Raw genomic sequence first — 20164 nt, 5'->3', positions numbered from 1 at the left:
AACTAAGCTCAGGAGCTCCTGAGTGGCACCTCTAGAATAACATGCACTTGACTGGGAGCTGACATTATCTATTACAGATAACATACTTACATGCATTAATGAATAATACGACTGCTTGCCAGTATAAAAGAGGAAGTGAAATGGTCGGCCATCTTCTCCCCACTGGATTTCTAATGGAAGGCAAGATTAGACAAGAAAGCAATATACAATCACTAAAAAAAATTCCCTTGTATCTAACTGCAGTTATAAACCTCTTTCACAATACTGATTGTCTTTTTAAATCAGAGAACAAAGACATTTTTCAGGTGCTCAATCTGCCTAGAAATCTTATAGTTTAGACAATATTTTTTAAAGCTAATCTCCCTATGCAGTTATAATCAAATATTTAAAATGATAGTTGTAAATAACATTTGACATAAGGAAATCCTTTGTGTACTACTCTAAAAGACTGTATAGGTGGTATTACAAATAGAAGTACACATTTTAGTGCAAAAAGAAGTACAAAGTAAGAGACAATTGAAATCTACATTGAAAAGTGAAAGATGAGCAACTCTGGAAAAAACAGTGCTAAAACAAACAAGGTTTTTATTAGCATGATACACCTAAGCTAAACTAAGTATGTGTACAATTGTCTTCTGTGGGCAACAACCATATTCAGAACTTGGGTGATTTTAGAACTTGTCTTTGTTATTACATTTGGAATACTTAAATACAAATACCTATCCTATAGTTTACATAGTTAGTTCAGCAAGAAAACAAATGTTCCATATTAATTCAGCATATCCAGTCTGTTTTATTCATTACAAAATATTATTTAAAGAGAAAATTCAACTCTGGAGAAAAAAAAAAGGCAAACTTAGGTAACATAAAGATATCTTTTAAATAAAGAAAAATAACAAAAATAAAACCCTGAGCTTTTTACAAATTGAACTGTAGAGAAAATCCCAGCCATTTTATACAGTGAAGTTAATTAAAGCTATTTGTAAACTAAAGGCAAAGATAAGACTCCAGAAACCTGTCTGATAAGCACAATATATACTGGACTGGAACATCAAAATATATATACATTCAGAAGCGGAATGTAGATGCAAAACTTAGCAGAAAAGAAGGAAGACAGGGGACTTTTACCCACATATACTACTAGGGTGATTTTCCATGTATACAGTTGTGAAACCATATTTTGTTGAAAAAACTGTTCTGGAAACTTACCAAAGTATAAATTTAAATTTTGCATTTCAAAGTTATTGAAGATGCAATACATAGACAAGACAAAGCTGCCTTAAGAGATACTTATTGAATATGTTATTTTTAGATACAAATACAAAACTACACACTTATACTAATTTGTTCTTACAGTCCTCAGGATATTGCTAGCATTTCAAAGAATGCTTTAGTCCTGAAAGCATATAGAATAGTAGCTTAGTTCTTCCATAAAACAACCCTTGGGTTTTAAAACTACTTAATGATTAACTCTCTCCTACCCTTTCACTTTCTACTTTTTTAGTTCACAAGAAAGCGAAGCTGAAAAATGATACCATTTGAAAGCTATAAATCCAAAATTTCATATAGTTTAGACTGCTTTCCAAAGACACAAAGTCCCCAAAAAAACAAGTATCAATTATTTCAGCAGCAGGGAAAAGGAAGGAAAATTTTAAGATTTTAATGATAATCAGAAATGTTTATCTGGGACCTGGTAACTCAGTGAATGTAGAATTTCACACCCATACTACTACTTCATACTAAATACTAGTCAAAACTGTCAACAGGTTTTGACCTTATCTTTCAAACGTTCTATTTAAAATTAAATTGTTGATTTTAGTGAACTGACCAACTTACTGGCATATCACTGACATCTGGGACTTTATACAGTGTCTCAGGAGCAAGACCAAAGACAATATGGACAGATATGGAGAGATAGGGCTTTAAGGTCAAAGAACTGATTCGGAGAGGTACTACTCTGCCTATTACTTAAAAAATTCAAAACTGTAATTTCTAATCTTCTAGAGCAACAAAGTTACAAAGAAAACTTTTGGTTTAAAATAGTATTAATGAATATTTTATGGAGGTGATAGCTCTGACAAAAAGCTACTGAAATTAACAAAAGGTTTTCACATGACTGCAAGAGATTCTATGCATAATTCTATTTATTGCTTATTTTTAAACAATGAAAAACATTTCTCTTAGTCAGTTAACACAATTTCTGCGGCACTCTGATAATTTTTCATCCTAAACCACAGAATATCAGAATAGACTTTTACTGCTCATGTCTTAGCAGCCATTAGAAACATAGGGAAAAGAGCCAATCCATAAAAATTAGAAATCCTACACATGCAACAATTCTAATACTTAGAAATAACAAATTAAGTATCTAAGACCACTTACTTCTCTGCTCTGGAAAAATTTCAGTAGGATGCTGCAAATAAATGAAAAATATCAGCAAAAGGAAAAAGTTATTCAAAGTATCATGCTACAGTTATTCAGAAACGTAACAAGAAATCCTACCTTCATCACAGGTCTGGCTTGTTTGTCAAATAAGCCAGAAGGAAAGAGGTAGGCAATAGCTCTCTGAAAACAAGAAGAAAGATCTCATATGTGACTTTTTTCCCACAAAAGCATAATCAAAAACATTTCTTATGTACTTTCTTATGTAAAAAATAGCGTAACTTTTGTACAGTGGGCAACCAAATTGTTAAGAAAACATGACACATAGGTGATGTGCTGAAAAGAAAAACAGATAATTTCCTCTGGAATCCTCAGAAGAAAAACCTCGTTCTGAAGGCTGTACTCTACTGCATCAGAATGACTGGACTTTCCTCTGCCAAATTTAGTTTTTACAGAATGCAGTTATCATAACTTACTAGAACTACTAAAGTCCAAAGACCCCTTTTATACACAATGATTTTCCAGTAAAATTTCAAGTGTTGTGACTTCCAGAGGAAATAACAACACTTATCTATTTATCTTTCTGAAATTATCAGTGCTTGCTCAAATTGCCTACTGACAGACCAAGCACAGAAATTTTATTTAAGGCAACAGGAAAAAGCCAAATTTTAAACATTTGGAATCCCACTTTCTACAATTTCCAGACATAGTTTCGTCAAGTCTATAAAGCTATATTTGTTGTGGCAGTAATAGCTATTTTACATAGCCTAAATAAGCATTTTATTGAGCACTACATTTGGAAACAATTGCGAATCACTAAAATCTTTGCTGAACTTGAACCAACTGCCCAGAGAAGAAAGCCTCAAGTGACATCTTTTTTTCCCCTTAGATACCTGAAGGTTTGATAAAACACTTTAGGAAAATATATCGTATTTATCACATTAACAGTTTACTGTTTTCACTCATTAAAAGGTACAGTATTTTTACTTAATATTTACCAATATTTGTGATATATAAAACAAGCATTATTTGCCTACAACAAATGAAATTAATGAACCAATATTCCAAACCATTCTGGCAAACTGTAAGGCAAAGCACCTTACAAAGTTAAGCCCTGGCACACATTTCTGTTCAATATCATCTTACTCTCCCTCTTCAATGTAACTAAGCCATAATTTAATAATGCAAAAACATGCATTTGTCAGAGCTGTTTATTCTCATTTGTTTTTAAAAACAAACCAGAAAAAGCTAGCCACCAAAAGCTCCCAGATGTAGGAGTCTGGCAAGTGTAGCAAACTTCAGACAGTGGGTAGTAGAGCTCCAGACAGAAATATTGTGTTTGTACAGTAAAATGGACCAACCAAATAAACCCTTCTGGCAGTGGTCTCATTTATATTTCCATTAGACACTACAGAAAAGTAGAATTACAATAAAATCTGAGTTTAAAATCTTCTCTCAGGAAGAATGGTTCTTTGTTAGTTAGGCTACCTTAGGGCTATTACTCGCTGATAATTTTTTCCATAGACTTGGAGTGCTTTGTCAGTGCTTCAACAGATTTAATATGCATGGAGTGTAAAAAGACCTAACCTATTACTTTCTTTAATCCCCTACTGGCATTCTGAACAGAAATTTTCAGAATTCTGAAGCAAACAAAAGGCTTAACTTGATTTTATAAAATGGTAATTTTGTTTCTCTTAGTGACTACTGTATTCCCATTTGTTAGTCAATGGGCATTTTATGCATACACACAGTAGGTGAACACCTATTTATGAGCTAATGGGGATTAATTATGATGACAAGAGAGAAATCTACTGTGAGCCAAATGATGTTAAACCAACACCTTATATAATATATTAAAAGAAATTATTACAGGATCCTGAGACTGACTTGTATAATCTTTATACAAGCATTTCCAGAATCTCAGCCAAAACAGTTACTGTAACTATGACACCTTAATAAATGCCAAACACAACAATTTAACATTTACAATGAAAAAAGTAGCTGCCATCTGAGACCTTCTATTTCTTGGAAAATGTATTTTATTGTTAAGTGTATACTCGTGTTTTTCACACTACAACATGAACACATCCTGTATTAAGAAATGCTAACATCTACTTTTAGATCTCCACACAACAGCTAACCAAAGAAAAATGGCTCATTTTATAAGCTTCTTTTTTTGTTGCTGCCAAATGGAAAGAAATAGTCTTCCTGACTTCTCTCTTTTTATGGAAAAGTAATCAAGGATGAACTATCCTGGAATGCAACAGATTCCAGTTCAGCTTTATTCTTCTTAATTTTACATAGCTAGGTTCTCAGGCTGTACTTTACCAACTACATTGAAAGTCAGACTCCCTCTTGGGAACTTCATCTACAGAAGCTGATTTTGTCTATGCAAATGTTTCATTTTTGTAGGAAAGAAATATTTTTAAAAAGATTGTACTAGCAATATAAAAAGATGGTGGATCAATCTGAGGAATTACATCAGAATTAGTTTCTCCAAACTGCAGCTGAAGCACATAACCATGAAATTATTTTCCTGATCTTTTTAAAATGTCTTCAGATATGGAACATAGGTTTCCTTTCACAAATCTCCAGGTCTAAAACCAAAATTCCATAGAGAATTAACTGCATGTTAGCTGCATTTTCCTGAACAGAAAAAGCAGGTGAATGCCCCTCTTAAAACTTCATAATCAAGGTGTAAATGCTAGCAGTAAAGTTCCCAAGAAACCTTTACATTTAACTGCAGTTTCCCATTCCAGAAGTGGTTTTCACCTCAAGTGTCCTGGCCCGTACCCTTTTTTTAGTGCTGATTTGGACTTGAACTCCAGATTAAAGAAACTTTGTGCTGAATATGAAGAACTACTTTCTCAGTGTCATCACGTCAGCTATAGAAGATATATTCCCCGCATTCTAGATTCCACAGGTTCTTGGGCTGCTATTTCACATTCTGTGTTAAATCTCACTGCTGCCATTGTTTTTGGAAATAAACCACAACTTTCTAAAAATGAAACATCCATAATTATTTCCAGCAGAACCACAATTAAAAATCCTGGTACCTAATAACACAACAGTGTTACCAATAATAACTACATAAATTACTTGAAAAAAGTGGAATGGGTACAGTCTGCTTCTGCTACGAGTTACTAAAAAAAATTTAGCCATGTTTTATAAGGATTTTAAAATCTTTGGTTTTGAATTTCACTGTTGGTCCACACAGAGAAGAGGAAAATAGCCAGTAGCCACACCTTTAAAAACAGCACATCATAATGAACACGTTAGTAACAAGATAGTTTATATCTGACATTTCTTAAACTGCAGTTGTGAAACTTAACTTTCCTGTACCAAACTAAAAGAAATTTTGTTATATCATCATTTGTTGAGGAACCAGAAGAGTCAATATACTGCCCACAAGACCAAAATGTCTTTCACTTGCAGCTTTAAGTTTGAATTCAAGCCAGTTGGAATAACAAGTACAACCCTCCATCCCAATTAAGAAAAAAACCCCAAAACAAGAGAAACCCAAAAAATCTGGCAGCCCTTCAAACACACAAACCAATTAATTAAATAATCTGTCCAGCACTGCATGTGTATGTTGTGTAAATTCAGTGTACCTGCCACATCCTCACCTTTCCACTTCCCTGTGGATGTTGCACATCCTGACTTTGGATTGTCCTTCCCTTCCTACAAGCCAAGAAGTTGCTTACTCATTTTCTCGCACATCAGAGACTAACTCTGAATCAAACAAGGTCAGCTGGGTCAGTAAGACTTGCCTTCCCCCCCCCCCCCCAATGTCTTAAGAAACTAAGAATTCAACACTTTAATTCAAATAGAGTTGACTGAGTTATATTGGGATAAGAGACTTCAACACTTCAGTTCTTCAATTATCTTGCCCATTTTTATTGAAGCTCAAATAAAACATTCCACTAATTCCCACTGCTCAAAACATGTGCAAAGATAGTTATCTAAGTAACATCCAGTGAAGAAAGGTATTTTACGGAAAAGGAAAGAAGAAAAAGAATTCTAAAAACCAAACACCAGCTCTACCCTGGGGCTCCTTTGCAGCAGCACCCTTTTTGGCAGCAAGCTCAAGAATCCAGCTCATTCCTTTTTAAATATACACGAAATTTTAATCATCAAAACACTGAAGTGAGAAGTGACACTTTATGCCATAACATTTTAATGAAACACCTGAGCAAAAGCTGTTTCAGCTTCTACTTCTCAACTTGATCATAAGAGAGCCACTTCCCTTCTTAAACTGTGCCTCTTGAATCACATCATTTAGTCACTGTACTTCATCACCTCTCAGACTGAGATGTTTTCTGGAACAGCTGTTTTCCTTCTAACCACACTAGCAGTATTCTTTAACAGTTTTCAGCATCCAAAATCTGGAATATCTGGGGTAAACCCAGGAATGAATGAAACAAAAATGGGACACAAAATGTTAAGTCTGAAATATTTTTTTTTTATTTAACAGGACAGAAAAGGTTAAGAACAAAACAAACCACAACACCCCCCCCGCCCAAAAAAAAAAGTGACACGACAAAGTTTACATTGCAAAACAAATCCCTCCTCTAACAAGTAACTCTTAAAATGTATTGAAACCAACCCCATCACTGCTCATCTACAGCTAAATTCTAGCTTGTACAGAAAGAAGTTTCAAGTCAAAAGTGACATGCCATTTTAACTCTATCACTTGAAAAAAACCTAAACCAATCTACAGCCATTAAAAACTCTACCTTCTTTTAATATTATTTTTATACTATGTAATAATTTTCAAAATGAAAATTAATGTCTTGTCACAAGCTTGCAGAGAAAAAAAAAACCCAAAAATCTGTTGAAAGAAACAGTCTTTATTTCTATCTTCATTTCATTTTTTCAAAATAAGGAACAGTATTAGAAAGAGTAAAAAAAAAATACAGCAGTCTTCAGCTCAGATTGAGGCAGAAGTAAAAAAAAATACTGATGCAGAGTTTGCTTCCACTGGGAAAAAAATAAAAAGAGTTGAAAAGAGCATTCTAGCTTCAACTATTTAAATAAATCCAAATTTCATTATTTTTCTGTAAAGACAATGCTGGACAAGACACTCTTCTTGCAGACAACAGGCAGTTCAAAAACACATTTTGTTCTGAAAAACATTTCTGACATTTCACATTTGCCAATATTCACTCATTTCTAATACTCTGTGTTGCTAAAATTTGAACATTATTTAGAAAGGAGATGTGCTGAGTCACCTTTACAAGCAAGCTGGATACAAGAAATTTTTCATGAAAGAAGCCTTATTTTTTTGAAAGAAACCTGATGAGGAATTAAGTCTTTCAGCATTTAACATTTTCACAGTTAACTACCTTACTGGTATTTTTCCAACAGTAAAAATGCTAGTAGAGGAAAACATATATTTTATGTTCAAATTATTCCATCTGCTTGACAACAATCTATTAGGTAATAAGACAGACAACAAGCAAAAATGAATGCAGATCTTTACCTTTTGAGTTTTAGTAACTCTTACAGGGAAAGAGTATTGCTTTATGATGAGCTTGTATCTGAGAGAGCATTTACTGACTGCATAAAAATGATTAATAAAAATACTGGCATATAAATAGGTCACGAAGCTTAAGACACTCTTCATGTATTAATCTTACTTAGATTTCTGGGCTTTAAAGTGGAATATCACAGAACTGACAGTGGAAAATGGCTGTGGGCTGTTTACTACAACTGCAAGTTAGAAGTTAAATCACAAAATAAAAGGATTACAGACTCAAATGGGGAAAAGCACTAGGTCAGGACTGCAATCTCTATTAATTAGGTATCCCAGCTGGGCAGTGGGTATGCAGCTGTTAACTTGATCAATGACTTACCTAAATGTCATCTCTACTGATTCGCTTATAAATTACCAGCAAGTGAGACTAATGTACAGGTGCTAATTTATTTAAACTGTTCTCTGCAGTTCTACATAGCTTTATAAACTGCATCTGGCACCTAATGTTAGCTGTCAGTTGTACTTAGACATGCCTGTCCTAACGACTCTGTTCATTAGAAATGAGCACAAATTATGAAATATTGTGAAAAATGATACATCAAATGGAATGGGCAAAGCAAATCAATTAGAAAAACTTCATAGCACATATTCACACATAGGAGACTAAAACATCCTAGCTTCAGAGTGAGGTCTATAATACCAATTAAAAAGCAATTGGTAGACTTGTGCAGAGTTATATATCAATTTGTTGGATTTTTTTTTTCTCCTCAAGAAATACTGTTGTAATGCACAGCTTAACTTTTCATTCCTAAATAAAAGCATCAGTAAGAGGCAATTCTGCTTCCACAACATCCAAGGATTAGCAAGTAAGTCAACTTACTTTCCTTTTTTAAAACTTCACAAGGTTTAGCTTTTATTAAATTCTACCTAAAACTCCAGTGAAGGACAGAATCCTAGGATGTCTACTTTTGAAATACACTGCAAAGACTGATTAACAGCAGAAGACATGGGGGTATATAAGTACTCATCAGAAAGAATTACTGCTGTTCAAAATGTAAAGCTTGGTAATTCTCCTGCCAGTGCTTAAGGAGCTTTTATATTTTTATAACAGAAAATTAATTATGCATAGCAGACACTATTACACACGTTAATTACTTCCCAATACCTGATGGAATATGAAGAAATCAAACCACAGATACTTGGTATCACTGAACAAAACTACTCTTTTGTCTCCACTTCTCCATTATTTCAGAAGCAGTCTGCTAAACAGTCCCATACCTGTCACATTTTTAAAAGCTAATTTCCAGAATGAATCTGCTTTTACTAATCGTGGAGCTTAGTTAATGTTGTGCAAATGATCACAGTGCTATGGCTTTATAAAGAAGAAACCACTACATAGATATGGTCATTTTGCATTTCTTGCTCTCTAGAAGCCTTCCTCCTAGACCCTGTCAAGGAAGGAAGGAAGCTAGACTACAGATTAATGCATTTCCTACCACTAACCTTCCAGGCAAACTGAACTATCAGCATCATCATTATACTGTATTAACACGGGAGGTATTCTGACATGGTAATTTGGTGCATGTTTAGTTTACAAGAAAGGAACTCAAAAAAATAAACATCATTAAAGGTAAGAAAAAAATACACCTGAAAAATACATAGAGAGGAAATTTTACAGCTTGCAGTGAAATAAAATAGCCAATGTTAAGAATCAGCCTGGTATTACTGCTGACCTTAATGAATACTTTTACTTTGACCTCACCCACTTATACCTAGATGGCAGGGTCTCTGCACTGGCACTTGCTTGTAGAAGGGCAAAGAGATTCCTACGTCTCTATGCAGATGCAATATCAGTGCAAAGCTCTGCACTCACAAAGCTTGATTTCCTATGGATTTGTGACCTGAACTCAAGCTGCCTTTATGGATTTTCTGATACCTGATAAAACTCATTTCAGCCTTTTGCTCAATAGACCATTACTCTGGATCGCTTTACATTGCTGCCTATTTCTATAACTTAGTTTTGAAGCCTGTCAAACATGTTTGAAATGAGCCTGTATCACAACCTACATATTATTTCTTGGCATAAGTACACTGCCAAGACATTTTAAATGGACACAGACAGAATTTTGCCACTGAGAGAGGCAACAAACAAATCTCCTCGCCCTGAAAAAACTAAACCATGGGCACCTCTTGCTTTGCACTTACACATCACTACCACTATCCTAAGGGCCCTGCTGGCACACTGGGCTGCCTTGGCTACAGCAGTAGTGTTACTGCTGTGCAAAGGAAACTCCAGCCATGAGACTTCACACAGCTTCACCTAAGAGTGAATGTCACCAAATGACATTTCTCCCTCCTACCTCTAATGTATGATAAAGTAAGATAGATATGACAGAAGTGAAGGCCAGGTGAGACATAAAAAAAAAAGAAAAAAATGAAACATCCATGCAACAAAACTTTTTTTTGAGTGAAAGGGAGCTTATCTTTACACAAGCCTAAATGACAGAGAGAAAGAGGAGGCCACCCATCTGCCAGTCATGAGAGGGAATGACAATAAAACAGTATGTTTGGAGATATTGATATGAGCTTAAATTCACATCTACATTAAAATCCTCAAGCTAAACCAGTGTATCGGTTATAAAATATCCTATAAAATTTAATATACGTTACCAACAGCCACTGTATCACGCAAGAAAACCCTAAATATACACAGCAGGTCAAATTGTGAGTAAACATTTTGAAATGCTACATAAACCTTCACAGTGCCTCTTATAACCTGAGATCAAGGGGATTATCCATTAGCACTTTTAAAAAGAACCTACTGTGCTTTAACAAGATATAGCATACAGCTCTATACTGGGATGTCTGACCTTACATAGTAGCAGAAGTAGAATGTCTATTCACAGTCACAGTTGCAATGTTTGCAATGTATCGCAGCATTCTTGCTTATTCTGACAGTTTGATTAAAATTCACAGAGAGCTGAGGGGCTCATGCTGAAGTAAAATGCTTTCAATATCTGAAACTCTAGAGTAAATTACTTCTCCAACAGAGCAACTGTACTTACATCAATATCCTCTTGGGTAAAAGTTTCTGGATCTTCTCCCATCATGTTGGCTAAATGTCTCTTTCCTAGGTTGAATTCTTCAATCTGTTTTTTAATAAATGCCTCTGTGTACTTTTCAGGTCCTGAGGCTCCTACATTTTTCCTCTGCACTGCTGCAGTGGTACAGATCAGCCTTAATGTCTAACAGAAAAAAAAAAGTGAGAGATTTATTTTACATTTCTGGCATAGTGAGCTCTAAATAAAATGAATACATGAATACTATAGCAAGCTATTCATACCTATAACAAGATTCAACACATCACAGGACTAAGTTAGGAAAAGCATTATTACTCATTAAACTATTTTCTTCCAATTGTTTAACTGTCCATGAACAGATAAACACATTCTAAAACCTTCACATTTTCACACATTACAATTAAGTTAGAAGATTCTTTTGATGGAAAGAAACATATATATCCTAAGTCAGGAACATTCAGCATAAGCAAGGAACGGCACTGAACAACAGATCCCATCACCAAAGACAACAAAAACCATCAGCAAATAAGCAGGTTTTGCCTTCACCTAAAGGCATCCCACAACAAAGTATGATAGGAATATGTCCTTAGCGGCTTTTCAGAAGCCATTGACCAAATACTGCTAAAACTCTGGAAAGGCCAAGGTGTGCTCCTTCCTTGCTTGTGGTGCCAAAATGGTTCTTAAGCTACTTCACCGTCTCAAGCAGCCCAATTATAAAACTAGTAGGGTAGTCCAGCAGCTAATACTACTGAGCACTGTACCAGCTCAAGTCATAACTCAGAGGGCATTTACCTTCTCAGGCACAGAAGTTTGGTCTCACTTCTATCAAGACAATCAGCTGTTAAGATGACGAATGTCATGGATGCTCTCTGCCAGACAAACAGGAGCTTCGCTGACAGAGCTATAATGTCTCAATTTTGGCCTAGTGTCAATATTATGCACTATTTTGGCTCTTAAACATTAGTATTAAAGTCCTCTGCAGCTTAACTAGTCTACAAACTGAATGAGAACTGATTATTTGTGTGGTCTTCTGTGGGTGGGGGGAGGGAGGGAATCACAAGAAAGAAAGCAATGTGAGACACAAAAGCAAAGACAGAAAAATAATCACTTCTGATTCAGAAAAATGCCAAGTTTTGTTCATCACACAGTACCCTGAAAGACTTCACCCCCATCCCTTCAACATGCCACGGCTAGGCTTTGTGAGGAGACAGTGCAGCCTCACAAGGCAGAGAGTGCCCATTGCACAGCTCACCCCTGCCAGCATTCTTTGCTCCACTCCCTTTACTCGCCTGTGCCAGCTCTGGCACAGGACTCCCCTGCAAGCCAACTCAGCTGCCTATATGGGGCAGAACACTAACTTCTGCTTCATCCCAATAAGAAGGCAATTCTCAGCCAAGCTGGTAAGTCTAAGCAGTTCAGAGATCACTTTTCAGAGAATTACCAAAGCTGCAACAAGGTGGCTGAAACACTCAACTGGGAGAAAGAAAGTAGAGGGGGAGTCCTTTCTTTACTTTCATTTCCTTGAGCAAATTATTAAATTGCCCCTGATGCTCTGGCAGCTGCAGCCTCGGCCTATCTTTAGCAAAACATTAAAAATCAGACACATGTGAAGTAGTTAGGGTTCTGATTACAAAGAACAGAACAAAGGTAGTATTAGAAATGATTCAATGTTCTCTTAAGCCATGAGAATTGTCTTCAGAGCACAATTTAGACATGCTGAGAATTTTGATGGATTTCACCCCTCTCAGTTCAGCAAGTACAAATAAACCACTTGCTACCTTCCTGTAACTAACACAAATACAACAGTAATCTCAAAACCCAGTTATAAGCACAACAATACAAACACACGTCCCATCAAAACAAGATTACATAAATGTATTTGCAAGGCAGTCAGAAAAACAGATCAAATTTGTACCTTCTGTTAGCAACATCAGTTAGCTTACAAGAACTTCTCCTGTGACAAGCTTTTGGTGTTCTCTGTTACATGGTCAAGTCATACATTAACAGGAAATGAAACACAGCTCTTTGTACTTTCACAGAGCCCAGCTGGTATTTTGGACATCTGGTAGTCCAGGAAAGACTTATCCAACTCATCTAATTTGCTGCACATAAGTAAAGCTGTTCATGACCAATTTACCCATCCATGCCTGTGTCAGCATTCAGTATACAAAACGTAATAACTCGTCTTGAAATCTCAGTTTGAAATGGAGACCACACTATGCAGCCTTAAACCTGTATATAGCCCATGCCTGGGCTGCAAGATAGGTCCCATGAATTCAATCACGTTTGATACAGAAGGTAATCTTTGAACAAGATCACGCGAGTCAGAAAGGACTGACCCACTATGATGATATGAACCTCAGGAAAGTAACATATAACTCTGCTAGAAAAGATTTTAAAACAAGTCAAAGGTAGAATTTGATGCTGAAGGGGCTGTTGCTGCTTCATTTTCTCAACAGCTTATATGCAGCACTAATCCTGGTATGTCTCTTCCTTTTTCTTTTCTCTTTAATATTCATGTTTCCTGTGAGGAAACACTGACATACACAGAATTAAAAGAAGAACAATCAAAAACTTAAATGCACACATTTTCCACAGGCAAGGCTCTGGTGATTTCCTTATAAAGCAGTGAGGAGAGCAAAGGTATCTCCACATATTCCCTATTTTTCTCTCCTAGTCACTCCTCAGGAAAGAATTCAATTCATTTTCTGTCTAACTTGTCTTAATAGTAACTAATTATTTGTAATTCTTGTTAATGAACATATGATTCCTTATTACTTGGCCCAAAATAGCTTTCTCTCTGGTATGCTTTAAACAGAATACTTTAAAAAAGATTGCTTTCATCTTATTCCTGTCAATTTCTGTTGTAATTTTCTCATTTTTGTCGTTCTTCCCTCAAGCTATTCCTATTCTTCCCTAGTTTCAATTCATCACTAATCAAAAGTCCCTGGACACACAAACTGTTCATAATTAGAAAACAGCCTCTTATGTAAATTAATATCTATTGTATTGGGTACCTCTTCTGGGATAAGAGCACTATTTCATGGGTGGCACAGGCAGAAACTGCAAAGCACAGCTAAATGCTTCTGGCATTTCAGTCAAATAAGAAAGCATGCTCCTCTACTTTGTAGAGGAAACAACAGAGGTTTGCATTCACTTCTCACACATTTCATAAGGCATTACTGAAGACAGCAGCCTAACCATTTTTAAAATAATATTAATGCTTATTAACATTATTAACAATGGTCATGAAATAACCTGCTCTTGCACCATAACATGGGAGAAGGGAAAGTCTTTATTTCTGGACACAACTCATTGCGATTAACCCTTCCTTCCCAATTCCTTTCTGAGCAACCTAGAATTAAAACTGTTTGGCAAATCCTGACTTTACAGGGAGACCATAAACTTATAGAAAATCAGCTTATGTTAAATTTGCCTTAGAAAAAAAATTAGCATTTTCAGACAGCGTCAACTTCTCTGGCCTATTTTCTTCCAGGAAGAGAAGGAACTAGGACTGTATTTACTCATCCTGTTAATTTTGCTTCACTGGAGTTACACAGATATAAACCAAACCAATAAACAGGGAAGTCAAGCTTCCTGTACTTTTGTATTGGGAGGAAAGGTGGACTGGAGTCAGGAGATTTAAACTGAAGCCCGAAAGTTGTTCATTTTACAACAAGACACAGTAATAGAGACGGAAGATGACACCCCATGACATGGCACATATAGTGTTGCACCATTTTCATGATTCTTCCATGCCCTAAACTAGCAGACTTCAACCACCTCCTTTTCAAAACCCATGTAGTACACAAACAAATTTGTACCAAGAAGTTGGGGTACAAGTTGGGGTAGGACTTCACTAAGGACTTCACTACGTGGAATGAGCTGTATAACCACATCACTATGCACTAAAGCTGCCCAGTGTCCAATACTCCAGCTTCTGGCACAGCTGATGCTCCTGAACCCAGCAGACATGCAAGCAGTCCTCTGTTTACTTGTTGCACAAGAAAAATAATTTTTTACATAGCAATTATACAGAATATAAATGCTCAGAGCCATCCCAATTTCTAAAGAATTGCTTTTTCCTCAATAAGCAAGTTTTGGATTTCTAGAGTACTGTTTCACAAATATGTGTTTTAATTGATTTATTTAAAACAACACTGATATAATCTTAGATTTTAGTTAGCCTACAATCTAATTATATAAACCAGTATCAGATGGATGTCTCAGAAGCATTTTGCAAAGCACATCAGAAAGCATCACAAGATGTCAACAAATATGCATAAGTGATTTTATGTTATTTTTTATACCTGATTTCACAAAGTATTTCGTCAGAAGATTTTTTTTTCAAAATTAAGTCCCTTGGCAAGTAACCATAGAACAGTATCTCACCTGCTCAGAAAATCTGCTTTCTTTAAAGAAGATTTTAACCATGTTTAAAAAAATCTACATATTAAATTTTGCTATACAGCGGGGAAGAAAAAATAGCTCTTAAATGCATCAATGCTGTATATAACAGGGAACAGAATTCAGATCTAGTTGTTTTTAGGCTCAAGTTTTCAGGTACTAAGAGGCTTTTCAGTTGTATCTTAGTTAACAACTGCAAAAAAGGCTTCTCTTACAGTAAAAGTATGTATTTCTGAAAGTCTGTCACCAAAGTACCATAATCTCTTTCTGATATTGGTACATATAACATCCACGGTGATTTAGATAAAGTACTCAAACCAGTCAAATTAAATAGGAACTCTGAACTCTTCTGCTGAGACTAGCTATTCAATCACATCAGAGTGAATGATAGAATAGCTATCTAACTAAGCTAGATCATTTTTTCTTTATAAATAGTACTACATCTCTGTTGTTTGCTTTCTGGAAGAATAGGAAACTACATTTGTTGCTCAGGGAACTGCAATTACAAAGTTCCTCTTCCATTTTGCCTTTCAGTGCAAGAAACTTTAAAGTTAAGAAATAAAACATTTTCTCCCACAAAGACAAACAAGAAGTAATGACCTAAACAACTGCAAGACATTTGGAGGATAAGCATCATAAAACAGTCAGGACAGGTAAGCGTTTAATGTAAGAAATTGTTATAGCAGGTCAGAACATGGATACATCAACTTATACACTGCCCATATGAGAGGCACAAGGACAAGACAAACAGGTAGTGATAATTTTCCCAGGGCATTTGCCTGGTTTCCAGCAATCTGTACTTCAGGCATGCCACTATCTTCTTTTTTAAGTGCTCAGTGAATGTTCTTCCAAGTTTCTCAACTTGATTTTTGTATTCACATAAATGCTTACCATCCTGAACATTCTCAGCAAACAGTTCCACAAGTTAACTACACCAAACGGACAAAAGAGTCTCTAAGGTTTCTGGGCTCTGTCTCCCATTAGTTCTCTTCACATTCTTTGGTTCACAGACAGCTAGACAATTTGTGTATAGCCACAGGCTTAGGTACTGATCCCCTCTCTAGGGCTGAGAGGAATAGATAAATGATCCCTCAAGGCCCCTTCCAGTCCCACCTTTCTCTGTGACTCCTCCTTTGAGAACATTCTCTCATTTACAATACAAATCTTAAAACTTAAGGACGTGCCTCGCCAGGAAAACCAAGTTACTATCATAATCATACTTTTGACACAAGACAACCAAAGCAACACAGACTATTCCAACTGAGAATGAAAACAAGTATTAGAATATTTTCAGCTTTATTCTCTTTGTTATTCCTTGCACACCTTAAGAGCATGTATTCCTGATTGCTGCATAAAGAACTACCCACATGGGCACCAGGTCTTTATCCCTAATGGGTAAAGTTAATCTAAATGTAACCAATATAAATAGCTCAAATTGCTCCTTCCGGTATTACATTTCATTTTCTTACTGTGTCTTTCTTCTGTTACCCCATGGCTTGGTTTAGTTCAGTCACCAACAGTTCTTCAGCCCATATTATCCTAAATTACTTTGTAACTTGAAAGCATTACCAGCAGGCCTTTTTATCCACTTGCTGGTCACTGATTAAATATATATACAGGTGTATCAAATACCATTGTACAAACAATACTGACAGCAGCTAAGCTTTTTAATTAAATGGCAATCAGCTGAACGCCCCTACCCCCCAAAACAAAATGATTCTGTTTAATCAGAAGTTACCTCACTTGTGGAGCACGTTTCTCTCTCCACTGCAGGTATTCAGAGACTTGTCCTGTGCAACCCGGTCTAGGGGAACATGCCCCTGCCCATGGCACTAGGGGTGTTCTTCAAGGCCCTTTCCAACCCTAATCTTTCTGTGATTTTGTGCCTCGTGATCTACTCACCTGCTGACCGAATATAATTTACAGAATCCCAGCATTATCAGGGTTGGAAGAGATCTCTGGAGGTGATCCAGTCCAACCCCCCTGCAAGGCAAGGTCACCAGGAGCAGGTAACACAGGAATGCTTCCAGGGGGGTCTGGAAGGTCCCCGGGGAGGGGACCCCAGTCCCTACCAACATCAACGTAAAGTTCTTCTTCACGTTGAGGTGGAACTTCTCGTGTTTCAGCTTACTATTCAAAATTATCAACCTAAAACCTGCCATCTTTTACGCTGGCTTTGCTCTGTATGTCACTCTATTAATTCCAGGCTTAACCAAGCGTCTTCCTCTTCACATCAAGGGAAACAAACACAGCTCACGGAAACTTGAACGCGGCGCCAGCCCTCCCCATTCCCCACGCAGGGCTGCCTCAGCCCCGCCGGCCCAGGGGCAGGGGCAGCGCCGCACCGGGGCCGTGTCGCCGCTTGGGGCCGTGCCCGGCGGGGCCATGCCCGCCCCTCACCGCCCGCCCGGCTCTCACCTGCGCGCGCGGCCCCGCGCCCCCGCGGCGGCACAGCCGCAGCACGCGCCCCGCGGCCGCCGCCATCACCGCGGCGCTCCCCGCCCATTGGCGGGCGGGGCCGGGGGCGGGGCCGCGGCTGCGCGCTGCCGCCCCGGCGGAGCCTGCGGCCGCCGTCCGGGGCCGGCGCCGGCTTTGGCTCGGCGGCGCCTCGGCGTTCCTGAAATCCTGCCCCGACGGGAGGCCGGTGGCTTTTATACCTGGGGTTACATTCACGGTGGCCACCAGGTCAGCAGGAGACCCCCGGCGCGGCCTCCTGTCTCGGAAGGACAGCGCTGAAAGCGGGACTCCGAGTACGGAGCGCTGGGACTTGCAGTGCGTCTGGGGCAGCAGCGCTGCTCTGGAGATTTGTACCAAAAAACAGATTTCACCTTGTTTGGATTTTTCCCATGGGGAAAAAGAAATCAAGGAATTGCAGAATCAATTATGTTGGAAAAGACCTCTGAGGCCAGCGGGTCCAACCCGTGGCAGTCACCGCCTTGTCAGCTAAACCATGGCACAACGCCACGTCCAGTCTCCTTAAACACCTCCAGAGACGGCGACTCCGACACCACCGCGGACAGCCCATTCCAATGTCTAATCACCTGTTCTGTGAAGAAACTAATGTCCTCTTGTCCTGTCGCTGGTTGCTTGGGAGAAGAGACTGACCCCCACCTAGCTACAGCCTCCTTTCAGGCGGTTGTAGAGAGTGAGAGGGTTCCCCCTGAGCAGCCTCTCCTCCAGGCTGAACAGCCCCAGCCCCCGCAGGTGCCTCTCATAGGATTTGTGCTCCAGACTTTTCACCAGCTCTGTTGCCTTTCTCTGGATGACATATTTTAGACACAGAGAAGTTATCTCTTACTGAGGGGGGGTTGATGTCAATCCTGTCATCTCCCAAGGTGATGACAATGTCTCTGGATACTGAACCTTGGAATTTGAGAATGTTGCTAGTTGCTCTGAGTTACATGGGATATACATTTATAGGTAACTGGATTTTGTCAGTAGTTTTTTCTACATGGGAGTAGTGGAAATTAATTAAAAAACTGAATTTAAGAAGCTTTTCTTTAGACTTACAGGGACCTTCTTTTTAAGAGGAGTTACTATTTCAGAGGAAATTCTGGAAATAAATCTCTGCTTTTCCAGGTTTATTTTTTTGTTAAGTTTTTCATGGGTCGCCATTGCTTCCCCCATGCAGATGAAAGTATGATTTCCTCTCTGGGTTATAAAAGAGGTTATAAGAAAACTGGCCTTGGCAAAGGAAGTCATCCATGTGGGGAGGTGAAGGAGGAGCTGCCTGGAAAGGTGCATTCATTCTTGCAGTTGCCAGCTGTGAAAGTGAAAAAATCAGCAGTTTTACTGACATGGATACATTGCAAATGATTGCCATGAGCACTGCACTGAAGGAGAGCAGTGAAGTGTCTCTCCTGTGCACACCTGGCCAAGCGCTGGGAACTGCAGCCACGCTTTGCATCACAGGGTATGTTGGGATGGCATTTAGTTGCTAACTGTTTCTCAGAAGAGAAAAAGGGGAGTTGGTTCAGGGTCACAGTCCCACTGACCCACCTCCTGGAGCAGCCAGCAGAGCTGAAGGGGTGGAGAATGCCAGTGATGAGTATGGCCTCTTCACGGCCTATGGTGAATCCCATCTGCCATCTGTCGCCCTGCAGCTTGGCTTTGTTCAGCAGCAGAGGAGCCCTTCAGTCCTCACTGTGCTCAGCAATTGTTACTTCTCACCCCTGGCAGCTCTACAGAAACAAAGCACCACTGGAGTGAATGGGTTTTATTCCCCACATATAATTAATCACCAATTAAGCTAGAGGAGCAGGCCACCTATAAAATATTGCCCACTTATTCTTGGTAACTAGTTGATGTAAATACAACTTCCTTGATTTCCTACATTTTTCTAATCCTATGCTCACCATGGAAAAAAATCCTAAATGCATTTGCAATCTGGAGCATGATTTCAAAGACATTGGGGTTCATACATGGTTTCAACTGGAGGTTACAGAATTGCTCTTGCACATTGCTAAATAGAGACTGTGGTGTATATGAAGTCCAGCAATTAAGGGCTATGTTATGTTTCTCTTTGATCATTAGAGCTGTCAGCCCTTAGAAACTGATGGCTGCCCCTTCAAGGTGGAAGATTTTTGCACAAATTTCAGGTGTATTTCCCAACAATCCTGCTTCTGCCAAAGAGTTTGCTTGTGCTTGCTTGCCCCTAGGAGACACTTGTACAGAGATCCCTGAGTGACCATTTTCTAGACTGATCAGGAGTGCATGTAGTTATTATTTGGGATTTTTGAAGGAAATGTACTTCTGTGGTAGGCATGGCTAGCATGTTCCAGAAAGATTCCTACTAATGGAAAGATTCTGCTTCTGCTTG

The 20164-nt window shown here is 38.2% G+C and overlaps 1 protein-coding gene across 1 annotated transcript in view; it reads right to left on the bottom strand.

Moving 5' to 3' along the window:
- MRPS9 (mitochondrial ribosomal protein S9) overlaps positions 1 to 17845 on the bottom strand; it is a 66143-nt gene extending 48298 nt beyond the window's left edge. Inside the window, exons 1-5 of the mRNA XM_031506188.3 lie at positions 17764 to 17845; positions 10924 to 11103; positions 2503 to 2565; positions 2383 to 2413; positions 91 to 170 (exon numbers count right to left, since the gene is read on the bottom strand). Of these exons, the coding sequence (XP_031362048.2) occupies positions 91 to 170; positions 2383 to 2413; positions 2503 to 2565; positions 10924 to 11103; positions 17764 to 17829 (420 nt within the window). The 5' untranslated portion in view covers positions 17830 to 17845. The remainder of the gene's footprint in view (positions 1 to 90; positions 171 to 2382; positions 2414 to 2502; positions 2566 to 10923; positions 11104 to 17763) is intronic.
- Positions 17846 to 20164: the final 2319 nt, after the last annotated feature.

The sequence above is a fragment of the Lonchura striata genome, chromosome 1 (assembly GCF_050655825.1).
Source record: "Lonchura striata isolate lonStrDom1 chromosome 1, ASM5065582v1, whole genome shotgun sequence".
NCBI classification, from domain to species: domain Eukaryota; kingdom Metazoa; phylum Chordata; class Aves; order Passeriformes; family Estrildidae; genus Lonchura; species Lonchura striata.
Note: the sequence above shows the minus strand (reverse complement) of the source record. Positions and strands in the feature narration are given on the sequence as shown.